Source organism: Eulemur rufifrons, chromosome 10 (genome assembly GCF_041146395.1).
Source record: "Eulemur rufifrons isolate Redbay chromosome 10, OSU_ERuf_1, whole genome shotgun sequence".
Taxonomy (NCBI): domain Eukaryota; kingdom Metazoa; phylum Chordata; class Mammalia; order Primates; family Lemuridae; genus Eulemur; species Eulemur rufifrons.
The window spans coordinates 17,018,501-17,034,323 of NC_090992.1; the positions used below are offsets into that span (position 1 = coordinate 17,018,501).

Below are 15,823 nucleotides of genomic sequence, written 5' to 3' on the forward strand. Positions count from 1 at the left end.
GACTCAATTTGGGCCATCTCTCTAAAGAAGACACGGGAACAAGGACGCTTCTCCAATTAATCAGCAAATGCCTGGCTCCTGCGTTCAGGCCAAAGGATCGATTTACATAAAGCTACTTCTCGAGATGAATTTGCCTCCCCCCTCCTCCCCCTGCCTTCCCCTTGTCCAGCCGGCATTGGACATGCTACTGGATTTCAGATTGACAGTGTCAGCTACGACAATCAAATTAGGGATGAAAGCCTCAGACGGCTGCCAGGGGACAGGGTTGGAGGGGAAGGAGGGGCTGGGGAACAGTATGTCAGCCTCGGAGGAGGATGGGTTGTATGGAAATGGGATCCCTTCTCCAAATCCCGCTGGGCAGACACATAGCTTCAAACAAAGGGAAAAGGCAAAACACCAGCCTCCATACCTTTAAACCAGGTGAACCTCCCATCCACACCCAACCAAGGTTGATAAATTAAATCAAAACATCCCATTGGGCCTAAAAATTGGCAAGGGACTATCTCAGGTCCATAATTAGATCCTCATAATCAGATGATTTTCAGCATCAGATTTCCACATACAGTGCGAAGACACCAAAATCGCAGTCGTATCCTCCCAGAGTGTACACAATGAGGTGCACGTGGACTCCGGAGTCAGATGCCCGTCGTTGGAACCCTGCTGATGTTTCCCGCACCACTAGGTGACACAGGGAAGGCTGGACTAGAACAGAGGGCATAATTGGGCCGGTAATGAGAGCTCCTCAATCCTCTCTAATGTTACTAACTGCCTTGTCACTAAATTGTGATAATCCCAGGGATTAGTGAGCTGTTTAGGCGCTCAGCCTCTGTGCCGTTTCCTGGACATGATCAGTCAATTACGATGCTGTTTCATGAACACAAAGAGCCTTAGTTGGAGTCGCACGTGGTAATTAAATGAAGAAAGCTTCTATCTGGACTGGAACCATTGGTTAACCCTGCCAGCCCTGGAAGAGTGGTGGATTGGAAAGATTCAGATTAAATCCTACGGCTGGAAGGAGGTGTTCTGCTCACAGGAGGAATGGAGGAATGAATGGACTATTCCAAGCCAAGGCTTGCTTCCCTGGATCCAGGGCTTTCAACCTGGACTGGCTCCTTCCGCATGTCCTGTTGGTTTACCCAAAACCCTCAAGCCATCCCGCACTGGGCTCCTTTAGATTGGCTGCAACATCTGAAGACTCTTCCACTCTCTTGGCAATGAGGGGCCACATAGCTACAGCGTCTAGCTCCTGGCCCTTGTTCTAGAACCGCAGTATTCAATGCAACAGGCACTAGCCATGTGTGGCTATTGAACGCTTGGAAGGTGGCCAGTCCAAATTGAGATGTATGTAAAATACATGTTAGATTTTAAAGAGTTGGTATGAAAAAAAATGTGAAAAGGAAACATTTCATTAGTAAATTTTTACATTGATTACATGTTGAAATGGTAATATTTTAGATATATGGAGTTAAGTAAAATACTTTATTAAAGTTAATTTCAACTGTTTCTTTTTATTGTTCTTCATGTGGCTAATGGAAAACTTTAAATTGCATTCTTGGCTTGTGCTATATTCCCAGGGGACAGCGGCGTTCTAGAATTAGCAGATGTCCCCTGGAGGGGCGATAGTCTCTGCACCGTCACTGGGCACAGACCTCACCTGCGGGTCAAACTCCACCCAGGGCTGGAGTGTCCTGTTGGCCAGCACAGAGAGTTGTTTGGTTTTGATTTTTTTTGGAAATTAATCTCATAGGCCCTGCACTCCCCCAGCTCACTTGCTGACCCCTCCTGTCATCCACACACAGCCTGACACACGCATTTACTTTACCTGCATCACCCTGAAACATTTAAGTCTGCAATCTTCAGAACATCAGCCCAGAAAGAGACAAAAAGGGCTCCCTCATTGCTAACTAACCACAGAGCAAACCAGTGATCCAAACTCCCTCTGCAGCCTTTTGTATCAGCCTGCAACCTAATAGGCGCTTCCTTTCTTCGCTTTGGTCAGAAAGCTCTTTGGGAGCAAGCGCCTGAGCTCTGCTGCATCACACGGCTTCATCGTCCGTCACAGCCCACGATGTGTGTCTCAGCCTGGCTGCTCAGTCCAGCTTCTCACCGGCTCTCCACTGATTTCTCCCAGATTCCAGCCCTCCTAGAATAGAAACCTGTAGGGTTTCACCTGTCTGTGAGGCCCTAATCCCAGCAGCTAGAATCTCTCCTGCAAGTTTGGGAGAATCCAGGGGCAAAATGCTTCGTTTTCTTCTACCCCATCTCTGGCTCCCAGGGGAGGGTATAACCATCTAGGTTGGCCTCACCTGGGCTCCTGAGTGGCTTTCTAAGATACAGATTATATGTTACTGTCTGCGAGTCCGCCTTCCCCTGTGACTCTATCTTTCCCATAGGCATTTTGCCCAACATCCGCAGTCTCATGCCTGAGACACAGGAGGCCTTTGCATCTTGGGCCCAAGATTTTCCCTAAAATCAGACCTAAACACTTAAGGAAGTAAAGATGCTGCATTTGTTAACATCATGCTAGAAAATGAAGATAGTAATTCACATTTATATAGTGCATTAGAGTTTAGGACGCACTGCTTGTCCATTATCTGTCATGCCTATTCCCATTTTACAGAAGTACAAGTTGAGGCTCAGAGAATTGAACTGATGCTCTTAAAGACACACAGCCTGTTAAATAGCAAAACTGGGATGTGTACTTCACTCCTAATTTGATGCACTAGTCATTCAATTCATGGTTCTCAAACTTGTTCAGAATTTAGACTCCAGAGCCCAAGCTCAGGGTTTCTGATTCATTAGGTCTGGGATGGGTCCCAGGAATCTGCATTAATTTTTTATTATGGAAATTTTCACATGTATATAAAAGTGAAACACAGATGATAAATGAACCTCCTTTGTACTCATCACCCAGCTCCAATAAGTATCAACTCATGGCCAGTCTTGTTTCATCTGTACCTCTGCACACTCCTCTCTCTTTTGTATTATTTTGAAACAAAACCTAGATATCATCATTTTATCCTTAACTATTTCAGCATGTATCTCTCAAAAATAAAGACATAAAGGAAACATAACCAGAATACTATTCTCATTTTAAATTTTAAAAAATTAACAGGAATCTGTATTTTTGCAAAGCCCCGTCAGTAAATTCTGATCAGATCGCCCCTGAACCCTACTGTGAGAATCACTGCACTGGGCCCTGCCGACTCTGAATAACATCTTCATACTGTCCTGATCTTTCTCAAACTGTCCGCTTTGAAGTACAAAACCCAAGTCCCAATGAAATAAGCCTGTGTCCCCTGCGAGTCCTAGTGATTCGGATTGGCATGTTTCCCTTTCCCGCTTCCAAATCTAAAACAAACTGTAAAATCTTTTGCTCCGTGGTTGGGAGCAATCTGCAGTGTGAGTTTCGATGTAGCTTTTCTTCTTGCTGAAAACAAAACAACAGTGAAACGGCTGCTCTTTTTGAAGTGTCCAGATGTTTATTTTACATTTGTATAGGTCAGGGGTCTATTTCTTTGTATCTGGGGTGAATGAGAATGTAAACTCCAGGAGGACAAGATCTTGGATCCTAACTCCCGATGCGGAGTGACACATAGTGGGTGTGTAATTCATTTTTGTTGTGGGAACTAAAAACCCAAGCTGACATTTAATTGGCCGATATCAAACATCTGAATGGTACAGCTGAGGACTTTTCTAATGAGCTTGTCAGAGAAAGCAGAACAGAAGGACCTCTTAATGATATTTTTCATTCAGTAACTTTTTAACATCAAAGGAACAAGCAACGTAAACTACTGCTGCAATGAAATATTCAGAAACAGAACCGGAGCAGTGGGAAATAATTGTTTGGGGTTTTTTTGTTTTGTTTTTTATTTTTTGTCCTACATTGATACTTTGATTCCCTGAATTCCTGAGATAGGTGGCAGTTCTTTCAGGAAATGATTCAGTTACTCCACTATAACCTCCCTCAGACAAAGGATGCCTTTGACTAGACACCCAGCTGGAGGTCCCAGGGCTTCTTCGCTGGGACATATGCTTGGGGCTCATTTGATTTTGACAGTGACCCAACTGCAAACATATAATCTTGCTTATTAAGATAAATTGCCTGCAGAAGAGATGTACCTATTAAGATAAATCCTCCCTGAAGTCCGCATTGTAAAATCCCCAGGGAACAATTTTTCCTGTGTGTTTGTCCCTCCTGCTGTATAAAATAAGGTAAGCAAAACAATATCTTTCCCTTTAGTTCCTAGAGCAGAGTGATACTATATATTGGGAGTTGGGGTTCAGGGGGTGGGGGAAAAGAGTTCAGCTTTATATAAGATGGGAGTATTGAGAGTAAAAGAAATTTTAGATTCATGGATTATCTGTCAGAAATTTTTAAATCCCTAAACGAGTTTTGATTGATACCGACTGCATCAATAGGCAAGTTTCCTCCTACTAGGCAGAAAATGTGAAAGTAATTTTAATATATATTCAGGCAAAAGAGAATCAGAATGGTAGTCCACCGCCCTGATTTCAAATCCAACAATGGTTCCAAATAGAAATGCTTTTTAGACCATTCCCTGTTTCAGTTTGACCAATCAAGAGTTGATGGATTTTTTTTTTTTTTTTAATGTTACTGAAAAGGTACCATGTTTGGTCTCCATGCAAGGAGATTAGGCAGGTAGACAAAGAAGTATAAACCTCATCAGACACCAGATTGGGTGGTTCCAGTTTTCTGTGGTCAGTTAGCTTCCTGGGTGGCCTCTTCATCTTGGGTCCTGGGTGTGCCATCTTTTGAGAGTGATGTTTTAATCTGCGGAGAACTCGATGATTTGAGAGAAGTGTCCTTGAAGCCTTGTTGCGAATGCTTTGGGGTGGGTCCCATTGGGTCCCCTTTCCTAGTGCTGGCTTCTGTCCCCTGCTGCTTCGGACTTCACTGCTAATGTCTCATAGCTGGGAACCTCTTAGGCAGTCTGTCCTTGGGTTGCTGGAGTCACCTCATTCAGCATGATAGAGGGCAGGCAGAGCCTGGGAGCCTGCTTTTCTCTTGAGTGGTCCCTAAACAAAAGCTGTCTGATGCAGGGATACAGAGGCCCAGCTCCCCTGCTCAGAGACAGGAGCTCCCCACGGTATGGGGCTAAGGCCGAGACTCCACCTGATTGCCCTTTATTCCCCTCCACCATCCCATACTGGTCTCTCCTGGGAGCACTTCACTAATCAATCACTCGACTCCCGAGTCCTTGGCCTCAGTGACTGCTTCTGCGAGAACCCAACATAAGACAGACCTTTTTCCTGAATCCAGCTCTCCTGTTTCAGCCAAAAGAATTTAGAATCAAATGTGGATAATCCTATCTAGATGATAGATGAGGGAAACTTTAATCCTTCCCTCAGATTTTATGGAAAGAATATAGCAACACTGATGTGTTTTGTTCTTTGCAAAGTTAAAGGTGTATGTCCTGGGGGTGCTGATACAGGAAGTTTTCAGCCATGTAAATCGAGGTCTAAATGGAGGAAAACTCCAAGAAGTAAACGCAGCCATTCATTGAATGCTTTGTGTTCCAGAAGCTATGCAAAGTTTATTCATTTATTCATTCCATTCTCAACAATTCACTGAAGTCGGTAAAATCAATAGCCTTACTGTAAAGATGGGGAAACTGAGGCATGGAGCATATGAGTAACTTGAATGATCATACAGCTCATAAGGTGCTCCACCCACTTCCGAAACAAGGATTCCCCAAGTTTCAGGAAGCTTCCAAGCCCCATTTTGTAACTTCATAATAATTTGGGATTAATATCCAGGAGCAAATCCCCTCCACAAACTGCCACTTAACACAGACAGGACCTCCTGGTAGTGTGAATGTGACCAAGACAAGTGCATTGTCCCCACCAGAGCGAAGAGGAAGACATGTCCCTGTTCCTTGTCTTGCAGGGGTAGGGGTGAAGGTGGGGACTGTCGATCACTGCTCCTCTGAGAACAAAGCATGCCTAGCCCTGCGGGGAGAGCCCCAGGAAGCATTTCAAAAGCTCCACTGGAACTAGACAGCCTTTCAATCCATTTATCAAAGTGTCTGCAGTTCCCGTTTCAAGGTAGATGAAGCAATAATAAATTTGTGAAGAAAGTTAATCTGTGTCCAAAGCATTTTAGTAAATTAAAAAATGGGGGGGGGTGCATGGAGGCTGGAAGGGGGATATATTGGTTCTTGCCAACTCCCATTTGACTTACTGTCTCCTTAATAAGTCCTCTTTGGTCTTGTGTTTTTGGATGGCATAATCAGTCAGTTAATCATTTTCCAGAAGCTGGAAAATGCACTTTAGCTAATGCAGTTCTCCTTTTCTTTCAGAGCCCTAATTATTTAGAAAGACATCCCAGGCCTTCGCCCCACTTCTCAACCAAGAAAGCCTTTCCCACCAGCCATCTTGCTTTATTTCCCCAGAAAAACCCAGCGCCCCTCCCACCCTCGCCCCATCCAACCTCATACCTTTCTTCTAATGTCAAGAAAAAAAAAAAAAAAAAAGAAAGAAAGATCCTCTTCTCTGGTCACTCCTGGGCATCTCTGCCCTCTTCTCCCTTGAGCTGCTTCCTTCGCGAAGGGTGAGGCACTAAAAGCCCAACAAGCAATTGGCTGGAACTAGGCTCTCGGGCATTACAGATAGATTTTGCTATTTTTATTTAAGTGTCAGTGGAAAATGGTGGCTCTTGTCTCTCTCAAGGATAGTACTTAACAATAGCTCCATGCTCTGGCATCACGCTGAGATAAACACACTGTTAGGAGCCCTCACAAAGGCGCTGCGATAATTGTGAAGGGACGGTGGTTACCGAGAATGAAGCACCCAGCCCTGAACCCTCCTCCACGCCCCATCAGTAACACCATTAAAGCTGTCAGTTTGTCAGCCCACTGGAGGTATTTATGAAATCAATATACAGTCCTGCAGATGGATGGCAGCGGTATTGTTAGCCGGAGAGGCTCAATGGAAAATAAAATTAATAAAATTTACAAGCAGATTGTCATGGGGAACAGATAAATTCCCTACAATCTACTGTTTTGCTCAATTGGGGCAGGAGAAAAGCAGCGACAAGGAGGTGGGAAGAAAGTCGTGCTTGAAACTGGGCTCCTTAAAGTAGGCGCAAGGCTGGGTCTATCACAGCAAGACAACAGTGAGCAGAAACCGAAGCGCTGCCCAACCCAAGCGCAGGATTTTGCCTGTGTGAGAGGTCTCCCAGCAACACCGCCAGATTTTTCCGTTTAAATATGGCTCTTCTCTCCTCAACCTGCCGTGTTGCAAACCAGAGCCTTTGTACAATTGCTACTCCTATGGGTATATTTCGGGATGCTGCCTGCTCCAAAAAGGGTTACATGTGACTGGACAGAGTGCCCCTTCGTCCAGCTCCCAGCCGTGGTTAAGGCTGGTAGTTCTAACCCTCTCTCCTGTTTCCTCCCCCTGCCCCTGAGCATGGTCTTCTGGCACCTGGGAGGGTGGCGGGCAAAGGCTGAAGACCACCCTCCGCTTGGCAGAAAAGACAGGAGCCCACTGTGGTTGCCGGAGCCTCGGGTGCAGCCCGGATGCCTGGTGGAAATTGCATTAGTCGGATGACAGGCCCTGGGCCCCTTGCTCTAGAGGCTGATGGAGAGTAGCCAAGTGGCCTTGGTGACACCGCCTGACCTCTGCTGTCATCGTGGGCTTTGTTCAGTGCCCCGACTCCAGGCTGGAGCCCTGCTCATTGAATCAGGCCTGGCCAGGGGAGCCTGCGACAGGGCTCATTGTGCATTTAAATTTACTTACATCGGTTGCAGACAGAAGAAACTGAATTTGAGAAGGGGAGCACCCTGGTATTCAGCCCCAGAAACCACTAGTACTCACACCTGCACCCTTCCCCAACTCTCAGCCTTGTTTTAGGGCCTGAAAGAGGCTTCAGACAAGCCTCACATGTTGGGAGTTTTAGGCAGCTGCCCAGAGTACAAAGCCTGTCTCAGCAGAGGAGCAGAAAAGTGGATGCCTCCTTTCTGCTTTGTTTTCCCTCCTGCCCCCTTGCAAAACATGCATCGAGACTGCCCAGCTTTTAGTGCAGGGTGGTTGTCTGACTGCTCCTTGCAAATATACTTGGAGTCATATTTGGTTTTGGTTAGGTGCACGTGGAAAATCAGTATGGGAGGATCCGTGGACACAGTCTGTGGGGCAGCTCAACTGGGACCTGTTTACCCTGTGACCAGCAAGTTCTCCTTACAGGACCTTGTACCAAGGAAATAGCTAGACAAGAGTCCCCAAAAAGTATGGGTAGGGAGGTTCATTCTAGTGTTTCTTTAAATGGCAAATAAATAGATAACTGCCCACCCAACAATTTGGGATCGTGTAGCCACTCATACAATTGGATGATATACAGCCATTAAAGAATGTTGGCATCCACATACTGTTAATGACATTGACAGATGACCTCAATATAGTAAGCAAATAGGTTATAACAGACTATATATTATGAGATCATATTGGTGAAACTTACATATATTACTCCTAATTGGTAGCAGTGGGTAAGTCTGAGTGGTTAATTTTTTTACCTTAATATTTGAGAGTTTTACTGTGTGTTCTTTTCAAAGTAATGAATATGTATGTGTGTGATGTGTACACCTTTTATATCTGAAGAAAGCATGAAGAGCTGACTGTGTCCCTAACCCCCATCTCTGCATGCTCCCCCTCCTCCATGCCATGTCCCCAGAGACGCTTCTGCAGCCTGGGGTCGTGCAGAGCTGGCCGTGGCGGAGGCATGGCCTGAGTGTTTGGCAGGGCCACTTCTTACACTCTGGAGGCCTGATGGTGATGGGTCTTTGCGGATTGATTACTCACGGAGATCCCAGCGGGCTTGAGGTCTGAAGGAAAACAAATACACATGTTTTGTCTAGCAAAAAGTTAAACCAGAAAGCAAAACCAAAAAGCCTGCATCGTTCTTAGGAAGGAAATTGAGGCTTTGGGGATGCTTAAAGCCTAGGACAGGACTTAGGTTTGAGCCAGCCGCGGGATCTGACACTCTATCCTTTACTCTCCTCAAAGCAACATGTTGGCGCTGCTTAATGCTAGATGAGGTGCCGGTGGGAGCCCCATTTTGGATGGGTTTGTTGAAATGCAATTTGAATTCATCATGCCTGTCACTAAGAAGATCCAGGAGGCCCCCAGGGGTCTCCGGGACTGTAGAATCAGTTGAAGTGGTTATCCCCCATCAGAAAATCAGAATGGCCAGGCTGCGTTCCAATCCCAGATGACAAAGGCAGAGAGTCCGGAGCAGCAAAGGACAGCCCAGAGAGATGGGAGATTGAGTGGCGTTGACCCTGCCTGGGGGAGGAATGCCGGGTGGGGGGGGTGGGGGGGGCGAAGGGGTTGTCTCTGGGAGGTGGGAATTGGGTGCAGTGTGAGCAACAAACAGCCCAGCGACTTGGCTCGTGGCCTGGAGGTGCGAGACCACCCACAGAGCCCGCCCTGGAGGCGAGCTGCTCCCGCCTGGTAACCATTTCAGCAAAGGCCATCACTTGAGGAACAATGTGAATGCTTGTAGCAGCCGGGCCTGAGACTAAACAGTCCCCCATACACTTCTGATGGCAGAGGCAGCCTCCCAGAGGTTTTGTTATCATAATGAGATGCAGATCGAGCCTCCAGCCGGCCTGGGTCTTTAATGCAGTGTGCCTCTTCTCTTCCTGTTTAGAGATCTGAGCGAAAACCAGATCCAGGGCATTCCAAGGAAGGCGTTCCGGGGCATCACCGACGTCAAGAACCTGTAAGTGCAGTTTTCTTTGCTTCACTACAGATGTGGCTGACTCTGGGCTCCCCAACCAGAGGGGGATGAGGGATGGGGCGAGAGGGCTGTGCTTAAGTGGTTTCCCAGGAACATACGTCGGATGCCCTGTTCTTCCCTGTTTCCCCACCCCCAGATGTGAGCACTGGCGTCCCCCTGCCCACCGGGTCCGAGCCTGGCCCTAGGGCCTCGGTGCAAGTCACCTTTTCCTAGCATTGTTATCATCTTCTGTCAAATGGGGATGATAGCCTTGTTGGGGGCATTGTGCAACTGAAAAAGTGTTTTAAAAAAAGCCTTAGTGCCTTGTATATAGTAAGTGTTCAATAAATCAGAACCAGGGTGATGGTGATGAAGATCTCACTGTTACTCACAGGACCACCATCAGCTCCTAAGAGAGCACTGGGGCTCGTATCCCAGGAACTTGGGGAGATGTAGCCAGATCCACTTCTGCTGCACCATGTGTTTTTTGCTGGGTTTTTGCTTTTTATTTTGAAATAATTCTTGATTCACAGGAAGTTTCAAAAAACAGCAGAGAGGTCAGTGTACAAGTTTCCCCCAATGGTCACATCTCACGTAACTATAGTGCAGCATCAGTGCCAGGAAACTGACATTGGTGCAGTCCACAGATCTGGTTCTTCAGATCACGCAGTTTCGTGTGCTCAGGTGTGAGGGGAGCATGGGTAGTTCTCTGGGATTTTATCACTTGTTAGGTGCGTGCAGCCATCGCCACAGCCAAGAGGCAGAACTGTTCCATCGCTGCATGTGTGAACTTGCCAAATAACCTTGATCATTTCCTACCTGGCTTCCACTGTTTGCTCCTTATCGGTGACTCCTGGGCCCTTACCTTCACGAGGGCTGTGCCTTGAATTCTCTGCACAAACAACTGTGCCCCATGGGGTCAGAACGTGCTTTTGGAGAGGGTCTGGCTTGGCTGAGCAAGCCCTTCTGCCCAGCAGCCCCAGATTTGACTTGAGAAGTCTTGAAGGAGGCTTTTTTTTTTTTTTTAAACTACGTTGTCACTTTTCCCTGTAATGGATGCGGGGGTTTTCGTTTGCTGGCATAGTGAAGGCAGCTGGTGACGGCTTCCAGATGCAGGATTTCTGCCTCCCCTGTGTCCTTAGCGGAAAGCTTTTGGTGTTTAACATGCAAAGCACACAAAGCACACAGAGGGCAGAGGCGTCTCCCGGGCGGGCAGGCTGGGAGAACGGGGAGGCAGGCAGAGAGGACTTTGCGAGTGGCTGGGGGACGGGGAGGCTGCCTGCTGCTTCCTCTGGGAATATTTGTCCAGAGCAGGAGAGGGTGGGGTGGAACAGCCGCAGCCACGGAGAGTATGAGTTCCTTTGTAGGACAGGTGTAGGCCTCACGCAAGCAATAACTTCCTGACGCTATATATCTCCCTCAGAAAGCAAGATATGGAAAAGCCAACCCTTTGAAACCACTAAATAAATAATAAGGGATGCTCTCTTACCTTGGGCTGGCACTTTTAACATTTCAGAGTGCTTTTCTAGCATTTTGTTTCTTGTATTTCAAGAATGCAAGACTGTGTATGTGAACCCAAACCAACAGATTATCTTAAATAGCATCCTAGAATGTCAGGGCAAAAGAACATGGAGGCACAGAGAGGGATGGTGACTAACTCAAGGTCAACCAGCTTCCTGACCATGGAGCCCAAAATGAACATTTTACGTACGTAAAGTGATACGTCTGTCGGATCCCATGACACTAATTTTAAATGAGTCAGTTAATAAAAATAACATATCGTAGTGATGTACAAGCAGGACTGTATAATGACCAACTACATTTTTGATTCTCAAGAAAGTGATTAAATCCCACAATGGTTCTCAATAATAGTTGCAGGGGTTTCTTAGGTTTGGTTTTGTTTTTCCCTGTAATATCTCTCACCACACAAAGGCCTTAGGAGTTAAAAGTTTCCAGATTCTGCAAGCCCAGACTCCTAAGTCACTGCAGCACCTGCTGCCAGGCCCACCCTCTCTAGACCGTGCACTGTCATTGTCAGGAGCCCGCACTCAGGGAAGACATTCTTTTGTCTATACCCAGTACTAGCACTTGGTCCTGGGGGAAGGAAGGAGAGGAGCAAACTCACTGCCTAAGGATGAATTTACCCGAAACACCCGAGGGAGATCGAGGGCTTTACACTTCTAATCAGTTCACTCAGCAGGTACTTGCCCGGCAGGACCTGTGGGGCCGTAGAAGTATAATTCATGTTCTCCAGTGGCTGACGGTATAACTGAGGACAAGAAACATGTGCATCCAAGAGAATGTTTAGTAAAAGACCCATCAACACGAAAGTTGGCACAGGAGAGGCCGTCAGAACTCAGAGGAGAAAAACAGCTTGGGCAACGTGGCCTGGCAGTTAGAAACACGCTTTTGAGTTCTGATAGAGTCACATGTGAATTTCACGTGTTCTGGGTGCCGAGTCTGTGACCTCAGGTACCTCACTCGGCACTTGTGAGCCTAGGTTATCACCGTGTAAACTGAGGGTGATAATTGGATTTGTCTCCTAGGGTTTTTGTGAATGAAAATTAATAAAATAATACATACGAATGACTTAGTACTATGCTTGACCCATCGAAGGCATTTGGAAAGTTTTGGCTACTGTGGCTGCTATATTCTTTTGTTGTTATAATGGTAAAGACTTTGGGCCTGAAAGATTATGAGAATTCAGAGAGTAAATAAACTTTACACACAGAAAGTGTGTGTGAAGTGTGGAGGCAAAACTGTAGAGGCTGTGTTTCAAGGGACACAAACAGAGACGCCTCGCGGGAGTGGCGGGATTCTGAGGGGGACCAGTAGGTAACAAGGTTGGGAAGAGGGGTGGGGACCACTTGGGCGAGGGCCTTGCCTGAAAGGAGCGTGGACTGGGAAGGCGTGTGGGCGGCCTGTGCCCCGGGAGAGGTCGTGATGGAAACACTGACTCTGGAAGAGGTAGCCGAGGATGGGAGGAGGTGGAAGGAGGAAAGGCCAGCGGCCGCAGATGAGGCTGTGGTCTCACAGGAGGGGTCAGGATCACGGGGGGGAAGCGAGCAGGGGGAGTCCAGAGCAAGCAGTCGCTGGAGACAAAGTCAACAGATCTCGGCCATCCATGAGTTAGGAAAGGACAGGGACAAAGACGTGCAAGTGATAAGCTCCAGGTCCAGACAGCGCAGAGAACGATGGCAGATTCTCATAGTCCTTCACCCACGCAGTCATGGAAATATTTTTTGAGCTCCTACCAAACGCCAGTCCCGGGGGAAACAGCAGAGAGTCAGATACATAGAACTGTGAGCTCTGCCTTCTTGGAGCTTCTACCCCATCGAAATGGGAAGGTCGGGAGGAAGAGCTGTGCGTGAAGATGAAGAGTTGGGCGTGAAGTGACGGCGGGTCTTCCACAGGCGTTGTGCACAGAGCATCTTCTCTGTGTTAGCAAAGCAGGGAACCGGACTTCCCTGTCCTGTTCCTGCTGGTTGAAGGACTTTGGTAAAGCCACGCTGCATCTCCAGGCTTCAGCTTGCTTGGTTTCATAAGAGGGAGTTAGACTGAATGATCTTATCACCCTAAGAGAAAATGTCATGTGGGTAATTGGAGATATAGGACCAGAGCTGAGGAGCAAATTCGTGGAGGGGAAGTGTCTGGGCAGAGGCGGTAATGAGGTTGTACATTTAAATATGCATCGGTACGTGGAAAATAGGAGACACTTTGCAGAAATTAAATGTGTGTAAAACCTGCTAAGGAAACATTCCTCCTACTGCCAGACCTCAATTACCCACGTGGAGATTGTCTACCTCGTGAATGATGAATAGCACGTTTTAAATTCAGAGATGCACAGCCTTGTCACCAGTGCATGTGAAAACCACCCCCCGGCCCCAGGCCTGCTCCATCATGTGTGTGAGCTCAGGGAATATAACGCTATTCTCCTATTAACTTAAGAAAAATAGGAATAGAAGATAAATTATTGGAGTATCAAGCTTCAAACTAAATGATATGTGAAATGACAACCAATGGGGCCTGTGATGCCATATGCTTTATTAAAAGGAGAAAATCAAGAACTGTTTTTTCAAAAATAATGTAGTTTTGACATAGATTTTTCTTTGCTTGTTCTGACATTCCCCTTCAAGAAGAAAGAGATTGGAACACTGCCATTTTCCAGATGATAAAATTAAATTTCCACCAATGTGTGCCATTTGGTAAAAGTCAGCAGACAAAATTAGGCCTAGACCTCCACACCTAGCCTACCGTCAGTAACACACCCAGCCATATTTTGGGCTCTACCTATAGACGCTTCTGTCTACACAGACACCTCCCCACGCAGCCATGCCTGCAACAGGAGCAATGGAAAAGTAACCAAAGAAGCTGCTAGAGGGCAGAGTCCCTATTCCCTTGAGCAAGTAGCAAGTGTGCAACTTCTGTTGGAGCCAGGCGAAAGGATGCAGGTGGTGGCGGCTGAGCCCCGTGGAACTGAGGAGCTACGAGTGTGATGCTGGCGATGAAGGAGCTTGGCGCCCTGCCCCTCCAGACAGCAGAAGGAAGCCCCTAATTGCTTCCTGCTTCTCCAGAGAAGCGAGAAAAAGTAATTATCTGGGAATGCCACTCTGTGCGACTACTGAAAGCCAGTTTTATGGGCTGGTCCCACTCTTCACTGCTTGCCTAGAAGGGCGAGAGGTGCTATATTTAAGGAGAGACAGGGAGTTAGATGGAAAATTGGTCTGGAGGAAGGGACCCTCAGAGAGATTGGCCAGTGGAGAGACCAACATTCACTACACCAGTAGGAAATGCCTGCTGTATGCAAACACTGTGCTAGCTACCGGACAAAGACACAGCAAGCAAGAGTGAGAAGGAGAGAAAGACAAAGAAATCATAATCAGAAAGACATAGAGAGAGGAACAAAAGAAATGAATTGGGAAAAAGGAGAGAGGACACTCCACAATCCAGCAAAGCATAATGAGAAAAAGACAGAAGGCAGTATAGATTGTTTTAAAAAAAAGTCCCCTTGCCCTGTCTTTCTCAGCAGTTATGTTTTCCTCTGTTTTTCAGTTTCTATTTGCGAGGACTCTGTAGGACATGCATTCCAGAAGGGAAAATCAATAACCCCTGTCTCTGCCAGCTAGCAGAATTTGGAATTGACGCTTTCAAAACAAAGCTGGGCAGGCAGCCTTTGTGTTTCCTAGTTAGTCTGTGTCGCTGCACTGCCCGCGTCTGCCCGCCCTCCTGCTTCCTGAGATTAATGAGGGCTGTCTCCGCCCCGGTGAGCAGGCGGTAATCTTGTGTGAGGGCGAGGGAGGTGTGGGGAGGGACACAGCACCCATTCATTGGTAGCATCTCTGCCTGCTAATCACAGCAGCCATGCGTTTTGTCATTGCACCAGAACAGCATCCACACTCCCAGTTGTGCCCTGCAAGGCTCTACATGATCTGGGTTCCCTCACTATCTCATGCTTCCCATGCACCTTTGCATTCCTGGAACACCCCAAGTCCCTTCCTGCCCCAGGGCCTTTGCACTTGCTGCTCCCTTTGCAGGGGATGCTTCACCCTCAGACCTCTGCATGGCTGGCTCCTTCTGATCCTTCAGGTCCCAGCCCAAGTGCCACCTTCTGCCCCCTACTGCCCTCCTTCTCTTTCCCATTACCCAGTTATATTTCTTCAGAGTGCATATCACTCTCTGAAACCGTCTCACTCATTTATTTGTCACCTTGTCTCTGGGTGTCACACTTAACAAACGTGTATGCCTGTTTCGGTCACTGTGCTGTCCCCAGTACCCAAATGGTTCATGGCAGAGAGTAAAGTTGACAAAAAATATATTGAATGAATGAATTTGTTTATTCATTTCACAAGTGTTTGCTGATGGTCTATTACATACCAGAAATCATGTACAATTATTACAATGTTTAATATGAACATAGTGTGTATTATATAGGCTACACTTATAGAAAGAGTAAGAGGTCATCCTTGTGTCCAAAGAACTCAGAGTCTAGCGAGGGGGTAGACTATACACCAGCAATGGGACGTGGGCGTCACTGGAGATAAGGACAAGTATCTGGGAAAGCCTGGGGACATAGGTTTGATTCAG

General features: G+C 47.0%; 1 protein-coding gene across 2 annotated transcripts in view; it reads left to right on the forward strand.

Annotated features, from left to right (window-relative positions):
- Positions 1-15,823, forward strand: part of SLIT3 (slit guidance ligand 3) — a 576,436-nt gene that overhangs the window by 375,264 nt on the left and 185,349 nt on the right. For both annotated transcript variants that reach the window (XM_069483860.1, XM_069483859.1), the window contains exon 5: positions 9,671-9,742. In XM_069483860.1, the coding sequence (XP_069339961.1) occupies positions 9,671-9,742 (72 nt within the window). The remainder of the gene's footprint in view (positions 1-9,670; positions 9,743-15,823) is intronic.